This window comes from Podarcis pityusensis (genome assembly GCF_964106645.2).
Source record: "Podarcis pityusensis genome assembly, chromosome: 13".
Taxonomy (NCBI): Eukaryota; Metazoa; Chordata; class Lepidosauria; order Squamata; family Lacertidae; genus Podarcis; species Podarcis pityusensis.
The window spans coordinates 4,512,230-4,537,883 of record NC_138038.1 but is presented as its reverse complement, the minus strand read 5'-3'; the positions used below and the strand labels follow the sequence as shown (position 1 = coordinate 4,537,883).

The 25,654-nt window shown below is 44.9% G+C and overlaps 1 protein-coding gene across 4 annotated transcripts; it reads right to left on the bottom strand.

Moving 5' to 3' along the window:
* Positions 1-646: 646 nt before the first annotated feature.
* NR4A3 (nuclear receptor subfamily 4 group A member 3) lies at positions 647-25,279 on the bottom strand. Of its 4 annotated transcripts, none has more exons than XM_080977647.1 (8): positions 25,127-25,279; positions 22,706-22,837; positions 19,973-20,880; positions 16,307-16,436; positions 14,015-14,187; positions 8,381-8,580; positions 7,528-7,706; positions 647-3,823 (listed from the first exon to the last, which is right to left on the bottom strand). In XM_080977647.1, the coding sequence occupies exons 3-8, from the start codon at positions 20,876-20,878 to the stop codon at positions 3,561-3,563; spliced, it is 1,851 nt and encodes a 616-aa protein (XP_080833773.1). In that variant the 5' UTR covers positions 20,879-20,880; positions 22,706-22,837; positions 25,127-25,279; the 3' UTR covers positions 647-3,560. The 4 variants fall into 4 exon arrangements, with proteins under 4 accessions (XP_080833773.1, XP_080833774.1, XP_080833772.1 ...); XM_080977649.1 differs by having other exon boundaries at positions 3,685-3,823; positions 7,528-7,585; XM_080977648.1 differs by lacking the exon at positions 22,706-22,837.
* Between the last annotated feature and the right edge of the window lie 375 nt (positions 25,280-25,654).

Genomic DNA, 25,654 nt, shown 5'->3' with positions numbered 1-25,654 from the left:
GAGTCCTTTTTATTTTTTCTTGGGTTTGCAGCCCTTTGCACAAACAGGTGATATCCCCCCCACCAAGGTTAGTTATTACAAGTCCTGAGTAATTCGAATATTCTTGGGCAGGTCCAATGTGACAGAACTGTGGAAAGTTACTCGCATATAAACAATTTTAGCACTGCACAAAGTAAGTAAGTCCAATCATGAGGTGCTCCCCATAGCACATTTCAAAAGGAAAGTGGGCTGTACATTTTTAAATACTTTTGGCAGTCATGTTTTGATTTTAAATATGTGTATTAATATAAGCTTTCTAATTCTTAATTCACTTTAAATAAATGAATTAATAATGAGAAAGCTTATATCAACACACATTCTGCTGGTCGGGTGTGGTGGAATCAGTAGAAACAACTGTTTCTCATATCCTGGTCAAAAATCATGCATTCTTATGGATGCACAAAAATAATGTGTGCGTTATGGACATTAAACTGTTGAACTGGTGGTCTAAAAAACACAAACTGTACTTATGCTTCCCCCACTTCTCTGGCAGGACTTATGATAGCAGAAAAAAACTAAGTCAGTAAAATAAAAAATAAAAAAATGAAAGCCCACATACTGCATATATATCCTCTATACTGAATAGTAAGGTTATCGAGAGGCCGGCTTTTCAATGCAATGATTTATTTCTCAAGATACGCAAACCAAGTTCCTGCTAAATTTTCAGTGTTCTAAGCTTGCTCCCAGGTTTTAAACCACAGCAGATCTAAGAGATAAAAAAAATCACATCATAATTCAGCAAAATTCAATACAAATAGGGCCTCTGGGGGAAAAGTTAATTCAATTTAATCATTTTAATTTACACTGGATATGTAGAAGAGCATTTCTTTCAACCCTACAGGTTAACACATTCACAAAACAGAAGCATTGCTGTTAGAGGAACAGAAAACTTCTGAAGCACTCTATTATCTGAAATAGAAATAAAAACAAGGCACTCTCCATTAACAGCTGTAATATTCCTGATTTTAGTATATGAAACAAGGCATGTTCACACTGAGAAGTTTCTAAGAAAAGGAGTAGCAGAACTGGCTTTGCATTTCGTTTCGTTTTTCACTCTTGAGATTTGTCAGTGACTATCCTGTATGAACAAACTGATCAACTTAAAAAATAATTATCCATAGGTAACAAAGATTATGTCCCCCCCCCCAAAAAAAAAATTCTATGGAACTGAAACACAGTGATCACAGGAAATTTAACTGTGGGAATATTTATTATGCCATGATGAGTTATCATCACAGTCTCTGAGCCCCGGAAATTTGGACATCTCAGAAATTAACTGAATGGAGAAGAGATTCTGAGAAGTGTTTTGAACTAGTTCTGTACCACAAACTTTCAAAAATGTTTGCATTTTATTTGAATATTGAAAATATATTAACTAAAAAAATTCTTACAACTACAAAAGCATATTCTTTCTAATAAACTTTGTTTGCCTATTATTATATAAAAAAGCAACCCTTCATATGCCATTTACTGCCAAATGAGAACTGTGGTTTGTGTGTCTCCAGAAAGAGAATGAAAGTGAAAAATTAAATTACTGTCAGAGGTTCTTATCACCTCTAGTGAGTTATATATTTTGCACATGTGGCAAACACATTAGCATGCCTTTTAAATTCTCTTCTGATTAGGTGCATGAATTCAAAATCAAAATACGATTGCTTTACAGTTCAACAAGTAAAATTTGCCTGCAATAAAAAGCTGTTTCCTCCAATATTTAATCATGCTATTCTGTTTGCTCATGAAGTCAATACTAAAAAAGCAGTAATTTTTAAAATATCTGAAGGAAAACTGAAAATATAACTTATAATATAACTTTCCCTGTTGATACCATTACCAATCTTGAGAATAATAATATGTTTCCCCCCAAAAGCACACCCAAATATAAAGATAAAATACCAGCCTTTTTAAAAGTGAGATAATAACTTGATATCTAGGTTGTCCAATGCATCTATTAGGCAGTTAATTTGGCATCTGTTTGATTGTATAATTTAATTTCTATACAGGTTTTTTTAAAAATACAAAATTACTGTAGACTGTTAACTAAAAAAAGGTACTGGGGCATGAAACTGACATTCAAAATGTTTTCTTTTCTTCTTCTTTTTAGCAAAATTACCAATCTTAACTTAATACAGTGCATATAATCTTTTTTTGTAAAGAACTAAAATATTTAAATATTATTTATGTTACCAAACATGAGCAAAATTTTTAATATCAAAGTGCTAAATTGTACTGCCTTAAAAGTCACTGCAAATAAAACAGTAAGATAAAGTTTACTTGTGGAAGGATGAATTTTATATACAGCTGGTTAATAGAAATGCGCACATATATGTGTGTGTGAACTACCCACACTCAACTGAATCAGTGTGAACGCACTATTTCGTTGATCTGTGTAACGCGGCTCCCAGGAGCGGGCAGTCATTGCAATAAATACAGGCGAAGTTTTACAATATATTATGCATGCAAATATTTATACAAATAAAGACACTATGCAACAAATAGTTTCATATTAATATAGCATCAACAGTATAAACATACAAAATAGGGAGTACATACACGGAATGTTTAAAATGCAGCCCACTAAAACCTTTCTAGCATTTACATTCAGACTATTTTTTACAAGACTTGTTCTTCTTCCAAAAGGTCTTGTATCCTTACTAATCAATTTGCTAAATTCAGTTCTAAACTGTAACTATGCATGGTGCTGACCCTTTCGGTTGCTATGCATCGTGACTTACTTCGTAAGAATGTGGCCTCATCACAAATTGCTCCTTCCCGCCTTTCCTCTCCACTCCACCCCCCACCCCCCAATTTGGCATGTTAGTAAGTCATGTTACATGGATCTAAAGTTTCGGAAACTTTATCATGGAAGTTAGTGCATGTAAAAACTATGCCCCCCCCCCCACTCTTGCTATTTCCATTTACTTTTTATATTAAAATAAATTATAATTAACAAACAAGACTTTAAAAATTGCACTTGACCATGGGAGTTAACAGCCGTTGTCATTTTGCTATATCAGATTGATACGAAACATGAATCAACATTAGAAAAAAAGAGAGAGAATTTTTCATTTGTGCCAGGTTAATGTGCCCTTTGTACAGGAAGTATGCTAAAGGTATAAACTATAAAAGACATACTACCTGCATGAACAATTTGCCATTGTTACTGTTTTCAAACACTACTATTTTCAAACACACAGCATCTACAATTTTCTGCTCACCACTTAAGATGAGGTGCTATGCAATAGATTTTTTCCTGCTGGGGTAGCATCGTTCAAAAGTGCCATATTAGTGATTAAAAAACAAAAACTGCACTCAACGCTCCCTCTCTCCAGTTTCCTAGCTCCAGACCTGTAGATACATTTTAGGCAGCTTGCAAGGAAATTCATTAGGCGAAGTCCAACACTCAGGGCTGGAATTGCTTTTTCCGCCGGTTAAATGAGAGCAGCATTGTTAGCATTAAGTTTTCAGTCTTCTTTTTTGCCTGCTCTGGTAGACAGTTGCCCTTCACGAGGGTAATTTGAACCTCAGAATGGTAAGGTATCCAGAAACAGTTTGTCAATAATAGAAGGAGGCGGCACCAAATCTTCCAATTTCAGGTAAAAGATCCGCTGCAGTCCGAGGGTGCAGAGGGAGCGCAAGTCAGCAAGGACCCCAAGCACTTTGGACTCCACAGGCTCAAAAAGTTGTCCTTTGCTTTGGCAGCTGAAGGCCAAGTGATCTTTAAAGCTGCTCATGATCTTGTTGCATAGCTCATGCACTTTCTTTGGTTCTTTTAAGCCATGTCGTTCTGCAAAGCAACAGGAGAGAACGCAAGTGAGCACCCATGTTTTATTATCAATGTGTCAGCTCCTCTTATTTATACTAAAAGGCTGCTCATTACTAACCACATTACATAGTAACTACAGTACTGAGATGTGAATGTCAGGGTGAGGTGTGGCAGTTAGAGACATGAACTAGTTTGGTTTTAAAACACCACTAATGTATTTAAAAAATGCCTTCTCCAGTTAAGAGACCAAAATGTTTATGCGGCCACAGGTGAAGAGAAAGGGATCTAGATGATGTATACATAATTTTAGTGCCATAGTTTCATTGGAGGATTTGATGGCAGAACTGTCACAGAAGGTGTTTTGGAGATCTCCCAGCTTCCCTACCAGTTGTGAATACTCTATAACTATGGCAACCATTATTTATTCAGTGAATTCAAGTGGAGATCAATATCCACTGTGAGCTCCATCAGTGCTAGGCCTGGAATTCCATCAGGAATTCAGACACTCTTCTAAGAAATGAAAAGCACCTCAACCAAGCTTTGCTATTTTGATTATCTTCTACTTTTTGCAGCTTATTTACCTGTAAAAAGGGCTGGAGAGAAAGCAATCTCCAAGCCAGATATTTCAGGGCTGGGGAAAAATGATTTTATTGTGTTGTGTAAAGTGCTATATTAGAAAATCCTGAATCTTAAGAAAAGCTTTCACTATACTCCACCTTCCACCAAACTTGTGACAAATGGTAGGTGGTAACAGATATGGAAAACATAAGAAGGTCCTTCTAAGCCTTTATAAGGTTTTCCGGAGAAGCTTCCAGGAAGCCCATCAACTGGAGAGGTAGCCCTCCTTGACTGTTGCTTTCTTTCTCCTGCTAATTGGTACTCTGTACCATATTGCCTTGGAAGAGAAAGTGGCACGTTGAGGTCCCCCAGGCCACCCCAATAACTCACACTTCACACATCAATTTTTGTTTAAGGTTTTTGGCATGAATTTGGCCACAACTTTATTTAAATACACACACGTGAGTGGTTGCTTAGGCACTGGTTACGACTATCTGTCCTTGCCCCAGGGACAGAACTGACTTCCAGATTCCAGCAGAAGCCAGTCAGGGAGACAGGATGGACTTCCGGATTCCAGCGGAAGCCAGTCAGGGAGAACCATATTGGGGAGAAATGAAGCTGGACATCAGTCCCTCATCTCTTACCCTCATGCCCCCTGGGGCTTGCACGGCCCAAGTCCGATTCCAGGGACTAGGACGAAAGGGATGGCAAGCCCCTGGATTCCTTTAACAGAATTCCTTTTCCGCACCACCAATGGAGGGGTAGGCACTTACCCCTCCACCAACCAATTTGAACCAATGCCTAACCGCCAACCTTACAAGTTGTGACGATTTGCTATGCAGTAGGCAAAAACCAAATGGCAACAGCCAATCAGCCAAATGGACAAAATTCCTACCAGGCCCCTGCCCCAAAAGCAGACGATCCCATGACAGGCATAGCAAGGTCAGAGGACAATGAAACCCCCCCCCCTTTTTCAGGGAGGATGGGCAGGTGATCCGGTGCACGCAGCCCAAGAGAAGGCCCCAGGTTGCGAGCCCTGTATTTAAGACCTCTGACCCCTCCCACACTTTAGCAACATAACATTCTCCCCAGCAACACTCCTTGCCCAATCACAGCATGTGGCCAATATGCCCAACAACAGTGGGGTGGCCTTTTTGGCCCCCACCGCAACACGTGCTCTCTATTATGGAGAACACGCTTTACCACGTTTTCTTTTACAGGGACAGTAAGCCAGTGGCCCATGAGGCTGGAGGTGACCTGCCAAGAAGTGCTTGTCTGAGAGAGAGAGTTCTGAGAGGCTGCATGTCTCATGAAGTATGTGTGTTGCATGTAAAGTGCACGTGTGCGTCTGCAATGGCCACCCCCACTGCTGGCATGGAAGGGTGGCCGGCAGCCCATGTGGCCTAGCCCTCGGGCCAGAAAAGGACAGCCTCCCTTGCCCTGGGAGTCATTCCAGGGGGAAACTTCAATCCTGTTGGTTCTCCTGGACCCCTCGGCAGCTTTTCATACCACAGTAAAGGTAAAGGGACCCCTGACTGTTAGGTCCAGTCACAGATGACTCTGGGGTTGCAGTGCTCATCTCGCTCTATTGGCCAAGGGAGCCGGCGTACAGCTTCTGGGTCATGTGGCCAGCATGACTAAGCCGCTTCTGGCGAACCAGAGCAGCGCACGGAAACGCCGTTTACCTTCCCGCCGGAGCGGTACCTATTTATCTACTTGCACTTTGACGTGCTTTCGAACTGCTAGGTTGGCAGGAGCAGGGACCGAGCAACAGGAGCTCACCCCGTTACGGGGATTCAAACTGCCAACCTTCTGATCGGCAAGCCCTAGGCTCTGTGGTTTATTCTTCTGCAAATGGTTTTGGGAACCTAGGGGCTTTGCTTGTTCCTGGAGAGTAAGACCTAGAAGCAGGACCCTTGTTCTATAGGAAGCCGCAGACAAAATCTCACTTAGAGATTTGGGCAGTGGAGGCATCAAGATTCTGATGCTAGGATTGCTTCCATGCATCCCTAGGGAGACAGTGGAAAGCAAGGGTCTCTGCTTCATCTGTTGCAAGGGATACAACAGGCTGAAGCTTTATCCAAACAAGGTGGACCTGGTAGTGGGCTCATGGTCTGATTTGGGTTAGGAGTACTTGTCTTGAACGCACTACCCCCAAGAGAGGAGTGGCTCACCCACAAGCCATGCGCCATGGGAAATGGCCTACCGGTGCCTGCTGGGCAATAAAACACTTCTGCAAGGAGTGTTGCTGTGTTACGCATTTCTTGCCTGCTACACAATTCCAAATGAAAGTGGCATGATTTGGCCCAAGATCAGTAGAGCTGAAATCCAGGACTTATTCCAACATATCATTGATTTCACAGGAATTTAGGCAGACTAACTTTGATCAGGACTGAACACAAGTCACATTCTTAGCAAGAAAGCCCTTTCTCCAATGAAATATTTACTGCAGCCTATGATTTGCCTCTGACTGGACACAAAAAAGTATCAGTTAACGAATAAATAATGCCAGAAACTCACAGGACTGAGAACGTGTAATGCAATTTTTCGGCAAGTGAAATATCACAGAGAAAATGATCTCAAGGAAAACATAGCAGTAAGGGCTTTATGAACAGGAATAATTCACTATTGCAACTCTTGTCAGTCTAGCCTTTGCAAGCATTTAAGATTGACATGGGACGCGGGTGGCGCTGTGGGTTAAACCACAGAGCCTAGGGCTTGCCGATCAGAAGGTCGGCGGTTCGAATCCCCGCGACGGGGTGAGCTCCTGTTGCTCGGTCCCTGCTCCTGCCCACCTAGCAGTTCGAAAGCATGTCAAAGTGCAAGTAGATAAATAGGTACCGCTCTGGCGGGAAGGTAAATGGCGTTTCTGTGCGCTGCTCTGGTTCGCCAGAAGCGGCTTAGTCCTGCTGGCCACATGACCTGGAAGCTGTACGCCGGCTCCCTCAGCCAATAAAGCGAGATGAGCGCCGCAACCCCAGAGTCTGCCATGACTGGACCTAAAGGTCAGGGGTCCCTTTACCTTTTTAAGAATGACATAACTTTTTAGAATATTGTAAAAGTGGATGGGCACTTACTGAAACACCTTATTATCTCTAAAAAATATTTGCAGAGATTTTTTTTTTTAACTCAAGAGTTTTTTTTTTTAAAATTGACAGTGCTCTTACCTGTCATCATACTTAGAGCTGATAAGCATGCTAAGGCTGGGATGTCAAGGTTGAGGCTCTGTAAATTTAAGGAAAAGTCTTTAATTGAGTCGAGCCACTCCCCAAATCCACGAAGGCACTGAAGTCTATGAAGAACAAGTCCATTGCAGAAAACAAATTTATCTTCAGCAGTATCAGATCTTGAATGTAAAAAGACACACATTATGAACGTTGTTAGAGTGGTATGTGCCATTGTTAACAGCACATCATTTGCACACTAGTACATGTTTACTTGGAAAGAAGTCTGAATAAAATGGATTGGCAAGACTAAATCTTTGGGGCAGGTCTACAAAAACAGCCGATCACATAGTAATCTCATTTCAGCTGAGTTGCAAATCCCTGAAAAAACATGCAAGAACCCTTCTCCAGCGCGTCTAATTTTGCGTATGTAGGGAGAAGGGTTTGTTTGTGTTTTAATGGGAGTCCTTCAGTCATGCTTGCAGTAAATGTCTATGGGACACTTCTATCATGCTTGCACTGAACTTTCCTTTACCCACCTCTGCACAATCAAAGCAACTTCTACAAAGTCATGCCAAGGAAAAAAAAACCACACGCAGAAAAGGGATCAAGAATTCCAATTATCCTGGGGAATCTTTTCTTGACTCATAATTTACTTGGCACGCGAATTAAGCCCTTGACCAAGTAAACAAGTCTGACTGACACATGTCAGCCGAGAGATCCTGCCTATCCCAAAGACAGAGCTCAACTTGCACAGCTATTATAGTTTTAGAAACAACAGAGTTAATGACGTCACAGTTATATTTTAAAATATTAATAAGTCATGACTTCTTGACAAAATGAACCTCAGATTTACCTGATGGACATTCTCAATACAAAGAGCTCCAAAAACGCTGATTCTATGAGTAGAGTTTGATCTTCCTTTGGGAGGTCTGTAAATCCTGGGATTTTTTCTGCCCAGACCCTGGATATGTCAATGGAGGCAGTGAGAAGATTATAGAATTGTTGCACATGTTCTGCATCTGTACCTGTAGAAGTCTGCTCAGTGGAACAGTACTAGAATGAAAATTATTTTTGAAAAGAGAAAAGGGGAAATACGTTTTTGAGAAATATCACAGTATTCTTCTTAACCTCTTTTCTGCCACGCAAAAGCAGATTTTATACAAATTGTCAGGTGTGCTTTGTTTTTATATGTGTAGCTCTGAAAGCTTATTCTACACAGACACAGTAAATATGACAATTCATAAGCACCTCAACTCCTAAACCATGCCTCTGGGCTTCCTGACTCTTACATGAGAGTTGTATCAATCAAAAGCATCCTTTAATCAGCCCACTTTGCTGCCATTACAGTCTCTCTGAAACTAAAATGGTTATAAGAGCTGGCGTGGACTTTATGTATTATTTACTTACATATTTGTACCTCGCCCTTTAGCCAAAAAGGCTCCTGGAGCAGTTGCGGCAGTTCCTGCCCTCCTGCTCACAATCTAAGAAGATACAACGTGTAAGGAAAAGGGAGTGGGAGGGAGAAGGGGAAAGCAAACTCCAGTTCTTAAAAGTAGAGATTTGGAAAGGCAAGGGAGATCTGGGTTTAACACCCCTGCTTGCCCATAAAGCGTACTGGGTGACTCTGGGCTATTGGCTCAAACTAATCTACCCCACAGAATGACTGGTAGTATAGTACTCCAAAAAACTAATCTAGAACATGATTTTTTCCATCAAACACTTGACAGGGCTGGCCCCAAAACATTTTGGCACCTGAGATAAACCACAGAATGGCACTCTCCTCACCCGGGAAGAAAAGGGGGGTGAAGATCTTCATCAAGAACGGGGTGGGGGGGTGGGTTTGGCCTCTAAGGAGCACGCTGCAGCTGCTATGGCGCTGTAGTGGGTGATCTGGTCTTTGGAGACCAGATCTGCCGCCCCTGTGGATCCTGCCATCTGAGGCAGTCGCCTCACCTTGCCTCATGGGCAGTCTGGCATTCGCATCGCTCAGAAGGGCCATCAGACATGCTCTTTTATAACAATGTGAAAGTGATGTTTGAGCAAGTGCGTACTAATGCTAAAATGTTGAGGTGGAAATGCACATTGTGCGTTACCTGGGTTTTGCTTTGCCTAAAACCCCATCTCAAGTTCTCTTCTCTAAATCTGTAGGATCAATTACTTTGTGGGTTGTGGGAAAGTTTTCCTGATCCCAACTGCAGCAGCCAGTGCCAAGGGGAGCTAGGAGTCCAGGAACGTCAAGGAAAGCCGCAGAAAGGCCACCCCGACTTAGAAGAATGATGTCACCATTCCCCACAGCCCATTTCCTTCAATTACTTGCAGATCAGTTCCCATCACCTTCCACTATCTCCTAATTCTTCATCTCTGCCTTTTAAAAGCATGTTCTACTACAGCTACAGGATATACAACTGTGAGGCCAAGCTATACTGCGTACCAACAGAGTTGCCAGAGAAGTTAATCTAAAGTGAAATTCAGGGGGAAATCTGGAGGATTCCACTCAGGTGAAACCTTTGTACGAATGTCAAGAGAAGTTAAAAGAAAACTGGAATGACCTGAAACATTTTTGAAGAGCAGGGCTGCACAACTTATTACTGCCATATTGAGGGACAAAGGCCCACTTCAGATTTCCCCTTGACAATATATTTTTGTCTGAAAGATTAAAAAACAACTTTTCGCTAGCTTTTCACAAATAATATTTCTTGACAAACATGTTAGCATTCCCATTTGATAGATCTACAATCAGGGGCTTGAATACTTAATCAGAGATGGGGAGCCTGAAGCCCTCCAGAAATCACTGGACTGCAACTCCCACAATCCCTGACCAATGACCACCATGGCTGGTGCTGATGGGAGCTGGAGTTCTGCTGCTGGACAAGTTGGTTAAGTGGCCTTCATGTTTGCATTCCCCCTCCATTTTAGGACTCCACGGTTAAGCAGGGAATATATAAACGACCTGTAAGTTTGTATGCCAGGATGACAGCTGGATATGTATTGTAATTAGAGAGTGTAAAAAAATTAAGTGGCTGGGGAGGGTGGGGGTGCTACAAAAGAAACGTACTGAAATGTATGTATCCTCTTGTGTCTCCAAGAGGGTTGCCAGGTTCTCCCCCAACCATGATGCCTTTTTTTTTTATTTTAAAAAAACTTGCTGGCTGTATTTGTTACTAGATGTTGTGCCTCTTTGTACTGAATTTCACTGGCCTGTGACCATAATAAACTGCTTGCCTAAAACTATTTATTTTCTAAGCAGATAAAAGTGATACTTGTTATCAGCACAGCTTCTTTGCAGGTTGAACTTGAAACCTAAATGCATATGCGCAGTGGCAGAGATTAGTGTTGCTGTTACTCTCTTGCCGCATCCTTCCCAGGTCCCATAGCTCCTCTTCGCCTTTCTGCTGCAATTTGCAGAACCTCAGGCCCTGCCCCCTACAGCAGATGGGGGGTGGGGGGAAGAGGGTGACTAATGAGATCTGGGAAGCAAGGGGGTGGGTGGCAAGAACTCAAATGCATTAATGGTAAAAGGCGTGATCTCTGGTTTGCAAGTTGCAGCCTGGCAGCCCTGCTAATATCTTTTGTCCTCCCTAACCAATAAAAATAGTGCCACGAGAAAGAAAGAAGCACAACTGAATTCTTGTGAACTAAAGGCAATTTAATTTAAAGGAAACACAGCAAAGTTGTTGTTTTTTGTTTTTAGTCTCCCTAAAGAGTATTACCAGCCAAGAGGCTTAACAGTGCAGATCCCCAAAGATTCTGGGGGTTCAGAGGCCCATCTAGCTCCTGCTGTCTACCATAGTGTAAGCCCTTAGGCTGAATGCACCAACCACTCCAGTAAACGGCAGGTGGTGCTCGGAAACTTTAGTGGAGACTGTGTATTGATTGAGAGTATATCTGGTGTAGAAATGTGTTCCAGAAATTTTATTAATCGTATATAAAAGGAAGGGGAGTTAAAAGGTTGCCAACTGTATCAGAGAGAGAGAGAAACTGATGAAAATAAAAAAAACCACAAATGTGGCCCAAGGTAGCATATTGTCTGTTAAGTATGTCACCAATGTAAACATCAGAAGGGTAAATGTAAAACTTCTGAATTTAGTTCCTACTAAATTGGGAGGGTTGTGCCTGTCTCATCTGCCACATTACTAATGAAACTTTAAGCTGTCTATGTTTGCTTGATTTGATATCCTTAATAATCCAAAAGTATATTTTAAGTTTGTTGTTTTAAAAGGAAGGAAGGAATTCACTCCCAAAAGGCTGAGTTATGTTAATCATACTTTGTGGTCCTTAGTCACAAGCCTTCCCTCCAGTTCCAGTTCAGTGCAATGCAGTTTGCTGCACACTGTCCTGTGACTGTTGCGGTAAAGGGCAGTATAAAAATACCTAACTAAACAAACCTCCAGCTGGGACTCACTTTTGGTTTTCAAGCCTGACTGCGGGGGTATATATTGCCCAGGGGGCATTTGCAGGATAGAATGAGCAGGCTGAGAAGGAGCTCAGTCTTTCCCTCCTGCCGCTGGTCCCCTGCAAATGCTGTCATTTTGACTCTTGTGTTATGAAGGTAACACAAGGTTTGAAACCCTGGGTTTAGCACCAGGCAAACACTCCTTGTTAATTTATGATCTCCCAGAGTCACTGCATGGGGCAGAATTCTCACTGAACTCAACAAGAGTTTTGTCTGAATAAAAAAATGGTTTAGGGATAGATTCTTATCGCCTTGACGCAGCTCATGTCTGAAATGGAGTTGGAACAGTGTAAAAACAGGTGGGAGACCCGAATGAGGCCTGATGCCCTTGAAAGGGTTTCCTCCTAGTGACTGCTTTTTGAAAGCCAGTTTCTAAATATACTGTTGCTATGGGTTGGGTAAGCTAATACCAGCCCTAAAACATTAGCAGCAAGTCAAAATAAATTCAAGCATAACTTTATAGCATCTAAGGATCATCAATTCAAGTTATCTAGGATGACTCTGGCTCAAAATACTGGCTGGTCATGAAACTACTGTTGTGTGTTCACATTGATTCTGCAAAGTATTTAATAAAGATGAACCAGCCCTACGTAAGGCATGTGGAAAAACTGGGCAAACATATTTAGCCAAAAGTTAAGACTAATCAATAGTTAATATTAAATGGATTTTATTTAACAAAATTTTGCTAAGCTGTGCTGACTGCTCAAAGTTTATGTACCCAGGTAAATCTAAAATGCTGGTCAGCAATATGATTTTGGAACAAAATATTGCCAATTAAAACATAATCAGCATTCTCAACAAGAGTTGCATTCTGCAATAGGACTCATGAAATCCAGCTGAAATCTTAAGTGCTCACTCTCAAACTACTTCTGTGTAAATAGATGCTCCACCAAAAAAATCTCATGCATTAGAACTACACAAAAGCAGCGGATGCTAACCATCGTGAGTAAAATACAAAAAAAAATTATTCTCCAATCCCCCAAAATTACTTGGAAGTAGGCCCCACTGATTAAGTTAATTGGGAAACATGTTTAGGTTCTGGGTCCCGATCTCCACCCCCAAGGCAGCTTTAACTATTATTTGTGTACATAACCAACTTTAATGCTCCAGATTGCAAACCATCCCAAATGAAACACGCCAAATGAAAGCATAAAATTATGATAAGATTTATGACTAGGGATTTGTCAAGCGGTGGGCTATCTTTTCATTTCGAGGTGATGGCTTTTCACTTCAGAAGCAAAGCATATTCCTGAGGTCAGAGTCTCGCTTTCACTTACGATACAGGAAGCCCACAACTTACACAGGGGTTAAATTCTGGGCGTGGTGCCTAAAGCCAAAATCACATATAGTCAAAACACATTGGATGTGGGTGCGATTGCCAAAGTCTTTTCACCTGGGTGCCCACTTGCCCCCTTTCTAATTTTATTTTTATTCTTATTAATTAATTTTTTAAAAATTTGGCCAAGTGCATAAAGCTGAATGCGCACAAGTTAAATGTGCCTAAGCTGTGGGCTTACTGTATATGGAAATTTTGAAATGGTGGAAGATTGGGTCCAAAAGTGCTGGCTGGTGTACATGAGAAACCACGGGAAAATTCCAGTCTTTCTAACTCCTTGGTTCTAACCACAGTTACTAATTGGATTTAAGGGGACTTACTTCCAAGTAAAGATGCAAATGACTGGACTGAAACACACTTATGATTCACAAATCATTTAAATTAAATGGGGTTCCTTTTGTTACTTTCTACTCTCTGTATTACAGAATCATGCATGAAGCCCTGACTAATTTCAGGAATAAAATGAAACCATTCTGCAGCAGACAACTTCTGGCAAAATGCTATACAGTCACAAAGCACCCATTACTGCGGCCAGAAACCACCCACTTGTTCTACCTGCATCCGGTATTTACCGGTATTTCATACATTAAAACACAACGGTTGATAAAGAATCCTATGTATCAGCTGGCCAAATATATTTGCTAAAAGCCATTGGTCATCAAAAAAGCTAATTCTATATAGAAAAGCACAAAACCTACTCTGGAATAATCAAGCTCTCTGGGTGCGGAATCGGATAACGCTTGCACAAGGGCATTCATCATACTGACTGGAGGAGAAGGTGGCGAGGGCTGAGGAAGCTCTGGCTGCAAAGGGCTCTTTGGTTTGGAAGGCAGTCGGCCTCTTCTCCCTTTCAAACTGTCAGTACGGACAACTGATCAAGGAGGAGAGAAAACAAAAAACACACACCATCAGTCTTCAGAGGCAAATTCCAACAAGATACACGTGAACATTACACGGTCAGCTTTTTGCCTAATTAATACGAGGGAAATCAAAACAGACAAGAAAGCTGTCTATCGATCTCCCTTCCTTAAACATGCAGTTTTCAGTTCACAGCAGTTACACAAACGGATATTATGTAAAACAACAACAATACTTATTGTACCAATAGTCAGTATTCACTAGAGCACTATCCTGTCTATTCTGTAACATTTATAGGGGACGGAGATTACAGGCATTTTATGAGTCTTGCATGATTTAAATGTGTACATGCTTGATTGTCATGCATAAACCACAGCACTGCTAAAAACAAATACCTTTACATTTGTAATTAGCACTAAAGATAAAATGAAATATAATACTGACAAATACATCTTGTAACTGACTGAAAACATGATCTACATGGCAATTCTCTTCTCTTGAAGTGTTCAGCTCAGTCTGTATTAATGATTTTAGATAAAACAAGACTGTCAACATTTAAACAGTTTTACAGAGCTATTTTTGATACGTCTACTTAGAAGTTAGTCCCATTGATTTCAATGAGACTTACTCCCAGTTAAGTGTGCACAGGGCTGCAGCCACATACTTCCTGAGTAAATGCCACTGAACCCAATTGGGCTTACTTCTGAGAAGACAAAGTCCTGCAAATTAAGCTTCTTTATTTTACTCCTTTCCCCCAAGGAGCCTGACATGGTGTACATGATTCTCCGCCATTTTTCCCTCACAGCAGCCCTGAAAGGTAGGCTATGGCGAGAGATTGTGACTGGCCAAGATCAGGGATCTTAATGGTTGGACAGGGAACTACTAGGTCCTAGTCTGACACTCGAGCCAGTGGCTCTGACAAATTATTTGCTTTTCAACTGATAATACACATAATATTCAACCCTCAGTGTAATTATTTTAGATACCGATGGGAGTTAAAAATAGCTTCCACACATAAATGGAGGAAAGCCAAATATTAAATTGCCATTGCCTTTGGTGGGAACACATGAAAGGGCTTTGTCTGTGGTGGTGCCCCATCTGTGGAACTCTCTGCCCCAAGGGGTTCGGTTATTCTGCCTCTTTATTTGTGGTTCTGCTGACAACTGGTAACTTTTTTTAAAAAAGCTTTTGATTCTGTGGATATATTGCCTGTCAGCAACTGTGTCCGTGGCCTTAAAGTTAGCCATGACTAACTTATAAGCCAGTCTACTGATTTCACTGGGTCTTCTTGGAGTATGACTTAAGCACCCTTTGTGCTTCTGCTGCCGTTTTTTAGTTTTGCTCATTTGTATTTTGTTGTTGCATTTAAGTCATAAGGTGCTCTCAGCAATTCCTTTGTGTGGGGTATGTAGTTTATTTTCTAATCAACAAAACAAATAACATATTTTCTTGGAAATGTCCTTTTACAGGAAAACACCAAAACTAAACATAGCATTTTTAAAAAACAAAACCCAAATCACATTGATTAAAATGTGACCTCACCATTTCAAATTAGCCCCAACATTAATCTATTAAAACTTCTACTGATAAATCTCTATATTTAATGGATAAAAAGGCTTGCAACCCTGAAACACTATTATCAATTATGATAGCAAAAAGGATATTATCTGCTTGTTTCATGTCTATAAAGTACCTAATAATTTTGAGAAAAGGAAAGTGGCAGTATTTACATGAATTTGATGAGAGTGCAATGCAATAAGCCTCATTCAGCATAGCAGGGCTTTTTTCTAACTAGGCTATGTATAGGACTGGGCTATTCAAATAGAGGGAGACAAGACTCAATGAATCAAGAACTATGTAAAACAGCAAGGAGAGCAGACTAAATAATTGGTGTGGAAAACCTTCCTTTTAAAAGTTCTACTTTCCTGCTCCCATATCTAAAGAACCTCTGAACAATCCATGTTATTTGGAATAAGAGACCCAACATCTGTTGTAAAGTCATTGTTACACAACGTGTAAAAACAAAGACATTCACTGTTATTTCTAAAAATCACAATTCCTTTAGGGTCCCTCCTTTTGCACTCAAGCCGTTTTGTAGTATGATGTGCAGGCTAATAATAGCAAACTCTTACCTTCTTTTACCATGCCGACACTGAGACACTTCTGAAATCGGCAGTATTGACATCTGTTTCGACGGCGCTTATCCACTGGGCAATTTTTATTAGCCAGGCAAACATATTTTGCATTTTTCTGAACTGTCCTCTAGGAAGATACAATGCAAGAAAGAGTGAGCTGGGACCTGACAAGTTGCATTTTAATTACAGTGTGAAAAGTGACAGTGCAATTCACATAATTAAATAAAATTAATTTCCTAACACACTAGCCTCCAGGAAAAACAATTTTATTAGTGTTAGCTACTGACAATGAAAATCGACGGTGGCTCAGAAGCAGGGCTCAGGAGACAGTCAACTCCTAAATGATAAAATCATATCTGAAATTACCAGGTCATCGCATCATACCTTTGGGGAATGTATTATCTGGGCTTTTAATATCCCTCTGAGAACAATTTTTACTTGGTTCATTCCCTTGATTATTACTGACCTTATTAAAATAGAATCAAAATTACCTGAAGATTGATCTCTCTTGCTATCAAGATAACTGGTTTAGATTTATCTCACTACTTCAATTATTAGATATCAAAATAACTGGTTTAATTCATCATTGCCATAAACAAAGAATATATAAAACACAAAGAGAAGCAAATGTACAATATATAAATCTGTAAGTTAAATTATACAAGTATTACCATGGGCTCGCAACAAAATTTAAAAAATAGGGGGCATGATTCAACCAAAGTTAGGTACTTTTCAGTCAAATTTATTTGAATGGAAGCATTAAGCTGAAGTCCTTTTCTCATACATATGGTTTTTTTTTAAGGAGTTAACTGCCTATGGTTAAATAATGTTTGCATGGAATTATTTTACTATTTTTTCATTCTTTTATTTCTTGCCTGCCCTTCACTCTAAGATCCCAGGGTGGGTTGCAGCATTAAAATACAATATGATTTTTTTTTTAAAAGCAACTTTCAGCCATAAATGCAAGGTGGGTCATAAAAAACACACAAACCTCAAGTATTAAGATTAAACTTGGGTTTTGTTAAATGTGAGGAAAACAGATACTGTAATGTATTCAGACACCTAAAGTAAACTTCAAAAGGGGTATTTATTTCCTTCTAATAATATTACTTATTACTTTAACCAAGAGCTGGAAAACGGTGAGGGCTGCAATCCTGTCTGGAAGGAAGCCCCACTGGATGCGACAGCACTGACGTCTGAATAAACATATAAAGGATTGCTATGTGCTTGTCTTTATATACTGTAACAGCATATTTTTAAAACCTAGTAGGTGACTTTGCTATACTATAACTTGCACATTAAATACTCAGTGTGGGAAATTCTTGCTATAAAGGGACCAAGTTTCAACTGTCTAAGGGAAGATTTCTGTGGTTTATTGCAGGCCAAAATTAGGGCTTTAACAGCAAAAGCCTGATAAATATGCTGCAATATATCGCTAAGTAGTGACCATAATATAAAACATGCTTCCAACAAAGGCAATAGGAAAGCGATTGATCCCTTCAGTTGATATACAGGCTCTAGGAAGTTTGGAGTTCAAGGCATGACCAATTTCTTTGGGCATGTCCTACTGAAATGAGCAGGAAATTACACCCGCCCAGTGGCGTAGCGTGGGGGGTGCAGGGGGGGCCGGCCGCCCGGGCGCAACATCTGGGGGTTAGGGTTAGGGGGCGCAAATCCACGGGTTAGGGGGCGCAAATTACTTGCCTTGCCCCGGGTGCTGACAACCCACGCTACGCCACTGCACCCGCCTCTTCCCCTCAATGGACATGCAGAAGAGAACTCTCTGGCAACATGTGTCCCTTGACCCCAAGGGGAAACAGGGCTGGCTGACGTTTCAGTATCAAGAGCTAAAGCAACCTTGTACATCCTCAAATACACAACATAGTCTGAAAAACAAGTCAACCAACATATTTACGGAAACATGATATGTGAAACTACTGTGTATAGCACACACAATTTGTTTCATATATATCACATTCATTTAAGGTTTCGAGAACACGTCTCTTCTCCGTCCTATTAGAAAATACAGGTCTGTGTTTTCACCCTGAAACTGAGCCTGAGAGAGGTGGAGTGTTCTCAGCTTAAGGCCACTTAGCTTAGTGAATTTGAAGAGAAAACTCTTAGATGTATTTGCCTGTTTCCCTACACTGAGGTACAATCCTTTACCCGTTCACCTCACATGCTGAACATGATTTGCAGAACAAGTCAACCAACATACTTTATTATACACGAAACAAAGGTGGTGTATAATAAAATATATAAAAATGTATATAATAAGAATATAGATATATATTTGTATAATGCATTTATGTGAGAGAGTGTATTTTCAATATATATCTGAAATATATATTTCAGATATATTGTCTTACAAATCACCTGGGACTTAATTTCAAGTCAAGAATAGGATTGCACAGTGAAGGTATTAGGTGCATTCTCTGTGGTTGGCCAGTCTGCTCCATAGGTCACTTTCAGCAGGGCACTGGTGTTAACCTTTAGAGCCCTGAGCAGTTTGGGACCTGAGGACTGTAAGGGCTGCCTAATTCCACGTGTTGTTTCTCCGTCATGCTCCAACTACCACCTGAGGCCTTGCTTCAGATCTCTCCGCACTGGGAGGAAAGACTGGTGTCAGTGAGTTTTCTCTGCTTTTGTGTCCACACTGCTGGGGGAGATTCGGCGGTCCTGTCATTATACCACTTTAGGTGGTTGGTGAAAAGGCCCCTGGCTTTATAATTAAATTATTTGCCGGCTTAGTTTTGTACTTATTCAATGGCTGTTTTGGAATCATCAAATGCGCTTTTAGTTTTCTGATATTTTGATTCTGTGGTTGACTTTAATTTGGGGATTATTTGAATCTTACTTTCATATTGTTCCATTACTGATTTGTTAGCTATCTTGCATTTTCCCAGAAAAATCAGGTAGGGCAATTTTAAAAAAATAAATAAATGAACAATGTAAAAGCTTCAGAGCAGACACAATATTCAGCGAAAACTGGTTGCAACCAAGGCCCATGGAAAGCAACCAAACTTGTTCCATTGAAATGTGCAGCTTTTAATCCACATCCACTTAGAAATACCATTGTTTTCAATGGGGCCTCCTCACAAATAAGGCTGCAATCCTAAATACACATAGCAATCCTTAAACCCTCCTTAACACAATGGGACTTACTTTTACCTAAACGCATACACACAGATCCTGCTCTCCAAACACAATGTGTTCTCAGGAAATTGCTAGGCGAATATCTGCATAGCGAGTCATGACTTCGAATGCATTCCTGACCACAGAATTTTGACTCCAAAATGAGGAAAAGACCTGGGAAACCCCTCTAAATCCTTGCAAGGAAGGGGGGGGGAGTTTTCTTAGTTGTCAAATCTCTCCCCCTCCTACAACCAGGGTTTCTGGAGAAATGGGTGTCGCAACCCAGAAAAACACCAAAAGGAGACTTGTTTAAGGCTGCTTATCTGTTTACAGCACCACACACACGTCTGACTTCGAATATCAGAATCTGCATTATGTATAATGAGGTTTGGGTACTAAATCCTCGTGCTCAGATAAGTGAATTTTTGCACAACGAGCATTGGGATAGCAGGCCCTGTGTGTATTGGATTACACTGCTACTGGCTGAAGGGGAGGGGAGAGCGAAGGGCTCACATTGGCGGTTCTTACCTTGAAGAAGCCTTTGCAGCCCTCGCATGTCCGCACGCCATAGTGCTGGCAGGCAGCATTGTCCCCGCACACGGCGCAAGTGCCCTCCCCTGACGAAGAGCTTCTGCTGGGTGGGGAGGGAAGACCACTGCTGCTACCGCTGCTCTCCCCCAGAAGACTGGAAGCGGCTGCATTGAGACCCAGCGGCGAGAAGGCTAAGGCGGCTGCTCTCTTGGACAACGGGAGCCCGTATGGGTGGTTTTCCATGGCGGCTTGGCCGGCAGGGGGTCTATCCGATCCCATGGGCAGGCTCAAGGCAGTTGCGTCGTAGCACATGTGGGCGCCGGCAGGTGGCGTGTGGGGCGGCGAATGCTTGAAGTGGAAGAGTGGGAAGCGGCCAGGCCCCGTTTTCATCGGGGCAGCGCTCATCAGGTGGCCAGGGGCCATGCAGGTCTGTGCTGGCGGAAGAGGGGGCGGTGGCGGCTCGTCCCAGGGGGCCTGGTGTGGGGGGAACCCGGGGGTGGTGGGCGTGGAAGGCGGGGACTGCTTGAAGTACATGGAGGTGTTCACAGCCATGCCTTCATCAGCAGAGGGAGGCAAGGAAGTGTGGTAGCCAAGCATCCGACTGTCTTCCATCTTGACGAGGGGCCTCTGGCTTGCGGAAGAGGAAGGCGAAGAGGACTGCATTTGGTATAAGCAGGAGGGCTTGAGCTCATAATTCCCAGCATAGCCCTCCATAAAAGTGCTGAAGCTGGGCAGAGAGGTGGTGGCAGTGGCACTGATCTCAGCCCCGCTCATCTCCATGGTCAGCTTGGTGTAGTCCGGGTTCATGATCTCGGGGTTGTACTCCGAGCCATAGGTAAAGGTCTGAGCTGCATAACTTGATCCAGGGGGCGAAGGGCTGTACTGGGCCTGCACGCAGGGCATATCTGCAAGGGCAAAGAGGAAAGGGTCCATTAGCAATGGCTGAACTCCCAAGTTTTCTCATCAGTACTTGTTCCTTGTGTTACTTTATTGCAAGTCCAACTAAAACACATTTTCTGCCTTGGAGATGCTTCGAAATGTGACAAAATGAAACAAATTTTCTACTTGGAAAATACTTCTGTGCGAGGGGGGGGGCGGGCGCACGAAAAAGAGACATGCATATGACTAGGGTGCTATCTCTCAGTTCAGTTTCAGGCAATGAAAGATACACAAGTCCAATGGGACTTACTCCAAAGTAACTGGATATAGAGTTGCAGCCTGAAAGGTTTTCCACATAAGGAGTTCCTCACATTTGTGGCAGCCCCTCGAATGAATGTGAGAATTGCACATCCCATAATGTGCAAAAGTTAACACTGGCTTTCAGTCAGCTGGATCAAGTGAGCAGAGTTACTCAGAGTTTTCCAATGATATAACGACACAATTCAGCTCCCCAACCCCTTGACTGCTTACATTTCAGTTATTTTTAATATATCAATCAAGAAGCAAAAGAAGAACTAATAGGCTCCAAACAATTAGGTCCTAATACCCAAGCTGGGAGGGGGCAGGGGAGAAATCAAAATATCAAGACATTACAGAAAGAGAGAAAAATGAAAATGTTTGTCAGTGGTATAGAAAGGAAGAACATATACTAGAGATAAATGGTTATTGCTGTTGGATCTGCATATTGATATTTTTATAATTTGAAGCTTGTTATTGTGAAGGTAAATCAAACTAGCTTTAACACCAGCAACAATGCTATGATAGCACTGTAAATGCCCATACAAGAATCTGAATAAAATATAATAAATATACCATTTTATTTTCTGTTATTTTCATTGATACTTTAATGAAACAAACTGTGAAAAAGATTAAACACATGCAATAAAACATTAAATCATCAAGTTTTAGTATCAGTTTTTGAGGACTAAAAGAGACCTTTTGGTAAAAGGGAAGAACATACTGTATGTTGCATATTTATTATGCATGACAGGAGACTTAGGTTTCTTGTTTATTTCAAAATAAATGTAAAGGAACCAAACAAATCCACAATTATCATAATGGCCTCCCCCATTTAAATAGCAGCTCCTCTTTCTTAATTTGTAAAACAACTTCTTGCTCTCATTTCAATTTTTCCATTAAAATCCATAAATAAATTTACAGTGTAAGTAGTTGGAATCCTACAAAACATACCAGGCTCTGCTTAGCTTTGCAAATGTTCTGGCAGTTTTACTGTTGCCCCACTATAAGGAAAGTTGCTCTATAAACAGTTATTTAAGATTTAACATTCATGTTTATAGTAAAATATGTTTTGCAGATTTTAACTACTGGGATTTGCAAAGAAAGAGAACTCAGGCTGCAACCCTAAACACTTACTAAGGGAGTAAGCGCCACTGCAAAAAAAAAAAGCGAGGCTTAACTTCCAATAAAAGATGCACCCAGGAGCGTTCTACCTTCTTTCTGACCGAAAACTACTCCAAAGAAAACTCTCGACTTTAAATTGTGTGCTGCGCATCTAATTTTTCTATACAGTATATATTAAAGGAGGCTCAGAGACCTCTCTCCAAGTTTTCTTTCCTTTCTTTTGGAAAACGCCCTCTTTCACCTCCAGACCAAGACTGCACCCAGACGAGAAGCCCTGAGCAACATCCATTCCTTGGGCAGGAAAGCCCCCTTCGCCCCGCGGCCCCGGTTCCGGGGAGAGGCGCTTTCCCGAAGAAAGCAAAGGAGGAGCCGCGCTGGAAAGGGGAGGCGGGCTCCCGGGGAGGCCCCGGCCGGGCTGGGCGCCGTTACCTGGACGGTGACTTGCTGGCCGAATGGTGCGGACAGCGGGCTGGGCGGCGGGGGCGGCTGGCGGGGGCGGCGCTGGCTCGTCGGCGTCGGGCTGGCGGGGGCTCCCCGGAGAGGGCTCTTCCGACCTGGACTCTGCAAGACGGAGACAAGGGAGTCGGCGGAGGAAGGGGTCTGGGGAGAGGCGGACGCCCGCCGTCCAGGCAAGTCCGGGGAGCCCTCGAGGGGGACAGCCAGTCGGCAGCCCCGGCCACCCCCGTCTCTACCCGATGCGCTTTTATTCAGGCGAAAGGCGAGCTCGAAACCTGCCGCGAGGCTCCCCTGATCTCGCAGCCCAGGCTGCTCTGGACGGAGCCACACCCGACCCAATTTCTGGCCTCGGGTGTCGGAAAGTCCAGGGTCCGAGAGCGCCCCTGCCCGCCCTTCGAGGGGAGTCGGCCTGGGGAGGGGGCGTGTGTCCCGACAGGGGGCTTCCCCGACGCCTGGCCCTCCCGCGCCCGGCGCCAAAGCCAAGCGCCCCCGGAGCGCCACCTCCCACCCCCCGCCGCTGGGCGAAGGCGAGAGGGGCGCAACCTTTGCTCGCCTTCGTCTCCTCGAGGAGGGGCGCCCTTCTAGGGCGGCATCGTGCCCTCGGGGATGCCCATGCGCGGGCACTAAGCGGCCTCCCTGCTGTGGCCGGAGAAGGTCCATTCTGCCCCAACAACCCCGTCGAGGGGGCGGAGGGCTCCCTTCCCCAGAAGAGCCGCGTCTGGCTCCCCTTTCCCCTTCCGCTGGGCGCGCAAGGCACCAACTTTCAACCAAGTTAAAACTGAGCTTCGCGCAGCCGGGCGCACAGCTCTTCCTGCTCGCGCCCGGAGGAGTCGCATCGGACCCCCTGAACCGCCCCCGGCCGCCTTGGGGTGGGAGCAGCCGGGCCAGGGCCGGCCCGATCCCAGCGCCAGAAGCTCCCCCGACCCCGGGGCAGCTTCGCTTCCACCTTCTCAGCACCGAAACGCATTAGGGGACCCACCCAGCTCCTTGGCTCAGGCTGCCCACCCATCAGCTGAAGACCAGGGCTGGAGGGGCCGGCTGGGCTGCCCCGGCTCGACATCTCTCCCCCTTGCTGGTCTCAAAGTCCCGGGCCCCCTGGAGACTCTCAAGCCCGCGGCGCCCCTACTTTCCTCCCAAGGACGCGAAGTACTGGCGCCCCCCAAGCACCCTGGACCATCGCGCCCTCAGCCGTCGCCCCCAGCCCGCCCCCCCGGCTCCTAAGTGGGCAAGGGACGGGCTGGCACCCTTGGCAAGCTGAACAGGCGAGGGGGGCTGCCACCCCCCTCCCTTCTTTCCCGGTTAGCCAGAGGTATGGCCAGGGAGAGGATGGGCCGGCAAGGAGAACGCAAACTTCGCAAGGAGGAAGCCAAGAAAACCCCAGGAGTTTGCTGAGCCCCCGCCCTCCGGAGGACCACCAAATGACTGTCCGACGGGGTCTCAAAGGACTTGAACACGGCAGGAGAACCAGGAGCCGGTCCGTCAAGAGCGCGAAATCCAAGTCGCGCCTACATCCCTCCGGCGCGCCTTTCTAAAAGCGAAGCGACTCCAGTCCCACCTGTGGAAACCCTTCCTCCGGAGTCCCCGATGGGGGGCTGTTGGCGAGTCCTCTGCCGGGACACTCTTCCCCAAAAACCACCACCCTCCTTACTTTCAAGTTAGACACCGTCCATTAGAAAAGCCCCTTCTTCGCCCGGCATCCGCCTCCTGCCCCCGAGCAGCGTCCATCCCGCCTCGCCCCGCTCTTCCCAGAAGAGGTTGGGCATCGCCGCACCCCGGACGAGGGGGCAGGGGCTCAGAGGCCGGGCGAAGACACCCGCCTCCGCCCCGGGGCAAGTCCGCCTCGCCCCCAGAGAGCCCGGGGCGACGCCTGCCGCTGGCCTCGCCGCAGCGCGGGATCCGCCCAACAACCTGCTTCCGAGGGACCGCCTCGAGCAAGGGGCACGTGCAGGATGCCTGGCCCGGACGGGGCTGCCCTCGAGGCAGATCTCGATCCGGGATGAGAAAGGGTCTCTCCGCTTCACTTCAGGAGCTGGCCTGCTCCCCCACGATCGCCAAAGCGGCCGGGTTCCAAGGCGGGACCCGCGGAGCCGAGCCCAGAAGGGAGAGACCCACTTCCTCGCCGGCCGAAAAGTGCCGCCGCTCCCCGCGCGCAACTCCAGCCTGCCTCCTTCGGCGCCTCGCCCCGCGCCTTCTGCCCGCCCCCCGCCGGGAAGCTCCGCTGCCCCGGAGCAGGACAGGTCGCCGCCCGCCCGAGCCCCCCGCGCGCCATCCCCATGACAACGCCAAGCAGCCGGAGCCGCCGCTTTCCCGGGCGCCCCGCCGAGCGAGAAGCGAAGCCCCCAAACTTTGCGCAAGTGGCCGGGCTGGCCGGGGCGCCGCGCCTCGCCTACGTACTGGGGCGCTGTGGCGGTTCCGTCTTTACATGCAGTTCGTCCCGCGCCCGGTTCCCCGAGAAGCCGCAGCAGGTGGGCGCTGTGGTGAGGCGCGGCGGCCGGGCAGGGAGCCGGCGGCTGGGGCGAAGCGGCGGTCCGGGGGGGATGCGCCGCCCCGAGGCATGGGGCGCGGGCGCGGCGGCGGCGGCGGCGGCGGCGGAGCGAGGCGCCTCGGGCTCGGAAAGGCCGCCGGGGCGAGCCGCTCCCAGCCCGTCCGCGTCGGTCGGCGGCGAAGGCGGCTCCGGCTCCGGCTCGGGCTCCGCAGCGCGCGCGCCACCTCTCCCTCTCGCCGCTCTCCCTGCGCGCCGCGCGTCATTTATGCGAGAGGAGCCCTAGCGGCCTCTTCATACAGCGGCTGGAATGCGAGACGTCAATCGTGACGCCATGGGAGCCTGACGCGCCTGACCCCCGCCCCCCCCCCCGCGCGCGGCGTGGGGACGCGCACACACGTGTGCGGGCGACCCGGCTCTCGGGCCAGAGGAGCCCCGGG

Coding starts and splice junctions, on each gene's coding strand:
- NR4A3 (XM_080977646.1), bottom strand. CDS start 20,908: ATGGACCCTTTCCTCTTTGCCCTTGCAGATATGCCCTGCGTGCAGGCC. Junction 7,707..8,380: donor GTATTGAGAATGTCCATCAG/GTAAATCTGAGG, acceptor TTTACATTCAAG/ATCTGATACTGCTGAAGATA. Junction 3,824..7,527: donor AGCTCTAAGTATGATGACAG/GTAAGAGCACTG, acceptor GTTGCTTTGCAG/AACGACATGGCTTAAAAGAA.